The sequence below is a fragment of the Tauraco erythrolophus genome, chromosome 10 (assembly GCF_009769465.1).
Source record: "Tauraco erythrolophus isolate bTauEry1 chromosome 10, bTauEry1.pri, whole genome shotgun sequence".
NCBI lineage: Eukaryota > Metazoa > Chordata > Aves > Musophagiformes > Musophagidae > Tauraco > Tauraco erythrolophus.
The window spans coordinates 5985898-5989172 of record NC_141474.1 but is presented as its reverse complement, the minus strand read 5'-3'; the positions used below and the strand labels follow the sequence as shown (position 1 = coordinate 5989172).

The window sequence follows — 3275 nt, the reverse complement described above, 5'->3', positions numbered from 1 at the left end:
GAGGAGCAGCAGGAGCACCTGGAAAACCCTGGGACAGACTCCAGTCACCCTGACAGAAGTTTCCTTTCTTCCCAGCTCCCAGCAGAGCTGGACTCCAACCCACCCCAAGCCTCTGGCAAGGCAGGGTGGATCCAGCCACAGACATGCAGCAACCACACCCTGGCTGCTGCCTGCCCTGGCTCCCGGCAGCCCTCCTCCTCCTCCTCCTCCCCCCCAGCCAACTGGGGGCACGAACAAGGACTAGGCTTATACAGTTGAAAATATTTAATACGTGTTGTACACGTAGAATTACATTTTATACAAAACAAGATACACCACTGAAGAAGAATACTGTACAAAAATCCCTTCGGGAACCCCAAGCCTTTATACAACAAAGACCGGGAGTCACCAAGCCTAACAAACAGGCTCAAGGACTTTCCACCAGAGCGTCTGTAAACTTCGTTTCTCTTAATAAACACTTTTTAAAAGCACCGTGTAATAGTTCTGACCTAAACCTTTCCAAAATAAAGACTTTATTTAATAAACTTAATACTTTCCAAGCTTAAAATATTACCCGGTGGGAGCGCCCCCGGTACCGGCGGCAGCCGGGGAGGGCGGCGGCCCCGCCGGGAAAGGGAATTCCGGGAGGGCAGGGCAGGGCCTGGCCGGGGGCGCTCCCAGGGCGGCTGCCGGCAGCCCGGACCCGGGGTGCCGGCGGCGGGCGGGGAAAGGGGAAGTGCTGCTGCCCCGCGGTCCTTCCCGTACGGCGGGGCAACGCGCCGGAGCCCCGCGGCGCTGCCCGGTGCGGCGGGCGCCCTCCTCCGCCAGACCGGCGGTGCGGGAGGAGCGGGACGGGACGGGGGGTGCGGGGAGGTGTCACCTCTCGGTCCGGCTGCCCGTCCGTCGGCCGGGCCACCCCTCCCCGCGGCGGAGGGCGAGTCTCTGCGGCTCGCAGCCGGCGCGTCAGAAGGCCACGATGGCCGTGCTCCAGGGGTTGAGGGTCCGCAGCACCGGCTCGTCGCAGCAGATCTGTCCCGGCTCGGCCGCAGTCTCCGCGGGCGTCGCCGCCGCCGCCTCGCTACCGTCAAGGGGCGCCCGCCGCCGGCCCTGGGGCTCCTTGCTGAGCAGTCCCGAGAAGCTGGAGCCGAAGATACTGATGAGGCTGGCCACGTTGCCCGTCTCCATGTCCTCCTGCTCGCCCGGCGGCGGCTCCTCCACCTCGCGGCGGGGCTTCTTCACCGGGGAGCCCGCCTGGCCCCGCTCGCCGGCGCTCCGCTTCCGGGGACAGTGTGCCGGCGGGGGCGCCGCGGGCCCTACGGCGGCGGCGGCGCAGTCCGCGCGGTTGGCCTCGCAGTAGCAGCTGCAGCCGCAGCAACAGCGCCGCGGCCGGGGGCCCTCGCAGTCCGCGCCGGGGAGCAGCGGGCCGCCCCTACTCGCCTCGTCCTGCGGGGGCGGCGGCGGCGGCTCGCCGGCCGCCCAGGCCGCGGTGCAGGGCGGCGGCTCCTCTTCGGGGGGCCCGCAGGCGGCGGGGGGCGGCTCGGGCGGGCAGCCCGGCTCGCTCAGGTAGACCTGCCGGGCGCTGCGCAGCACCAACGACACCAGGAGGTTCTTGTGGAGCTTGAGGCCGCCGCGCTGGCCCCGAGCGCTGTAGATCTTGCCCAGCGAGATGCTGACGATGCGGTGCGCCTCCAGCTTGAACTCCATGGCGGACGGGGGCGAGGTGGGCGCCGGGCCGCGGGGAGCCGAGCCGAACCGAGACGCGCCCGCCGGCTCCGCACGCTGCTTCTTCGCGCCGCCGACTGAGGGGAGCCCACGCGCCCCGCCGCCTTTTATACCGCCCCCGCCCCGGCCAATCAGGGCGCCCGCCGGCTGCTCCAACTGCCGGCTGGCCCCCGCGCGCCCGCGCCGGCCAATGGCGAGGTAGGAGAGCGGGTTCGAAAGCTCGCCCCGCGGAGAGGACTCTTAAAGCGGCAACGCCAGCACGAGGCTGCTGGTGGGGCCCACCCGACCGAGGGACGGCAGCCAGGCGTCCTGCGATACCCCAGCTCTGCAGCACCCCAGGTTTTGCAGCAGCACCCCACCTTCACTGAAATCCACACTGACTTGATCAGAGCGACAGTCAGCAGCGGAAATTTTGAGCAAAACAACTGAAACATTTCTAGGGGGGGGGGGAAAAGCCAAACCAAACCAAGAGCAACCCCTGTTTTGTGCAGATTAGAAACGTGTCCCCGATTTCAGCACTGATCTCCGACATCTTGTCGTGGTAGAGAAGGAACTGGAGGGGAATTACACCTTCAAGGAAAATCTGCCCCGATGTTGAGCAGAAAGCCATCCCTGCCCAGCTGCCAGGCCGAGAGCTGTTCCGGGGGTCTGGCTGTGAAGTTCACAGAAAGCCCAGGACAAAAGAGGAAGATCCACACAGGGGGTGGGAAAGGCTACAAGGAAGGATGGGGGAGGACAACAGGCCCCCAGCGTTGCCAGTGGTGATGAGGACTGCAGCAACCTTGAGAATTTCATTTGGGAACTGAAACCTCGCTCTGCTGTAGTTGTGAAACCCGGTGGCAGGGCCAGCTTGGTGGCCACAGGAGACAACCCACCACCTCCAGATGCAGGTCTAGGCACCAGGGAAGCCTCCAAGAAAGTTCCACGCAGCTCCTGTTCTGGGCAAACTAGAGGATGTTTCAGGGCTCAGAGCAGAGACCCTCCTTCTTCCACTGAGGAGCAACAACAATCTGCAAGGAGGCAAAAAGTGAAAGGGATCAAAATTAAGGAAGTTCAATGTGCTGCCCCAGAGCATCGGTTTCCGTTCCCAGCTGACACACAACAACTCACTTCCATTCCTTTTTTTCCAAGAGATTCGTCTGCAGACCCCCCAAAAGGAGAGCACAGCCTGCCATGATGCTTTATTGGCAGGAACTGCCACCACGTCCTGGCATGCTGGAAGGACAGGAGGTGGCTGGTCACAGCAGTAACAAAAAACAACCCCCCAAAAACCCCACACTCAGACCAAATGCATGTTTTCCTTCTGCTCAGGGACAACCTCAAATGCCACTCTCTGGAGGTCGAACAAAACAGCATGTCAACCTGGGGGCTGACATCTCAAAACATCCACCTCCTCTTGCACAAACCTGCCATGCTCCATCTTCAATGACTAGACCGCAGCATGCTCAACTGCACAGCCAAAACACTGGCTGAAACAGCCGGTCCCACGCCGGGGTGAGCCTCTCCTGGCTGCAGGGAGCTGGGCTGCCACCCCCTACGCCCAGCGTGGGAGGCCGGAGGGACGCCAGCCCCGG

General features: G+C 63.6%; 1 protein-coding gene across 1 annotated transcript; it reads right to left on the bottom strand.

Annotated features, from left to right (window-relative positions):
* Positions 1 to 942: 942 nt before the first annotated feature.
* Positions 943 to 1683, bottom strand: IER5 (immediate early response 5). The gene has a single exon (XM_086617787.1). The coding sequence runs from the start codon at positions 1681 to 1683 to the stop codon at positions 943 to 945; it is 741 nt and encodes a 246-aa protein (XP_086473913.1).
* Positions 1684 to 3275: the final 1592 nt, after the last annotated feature.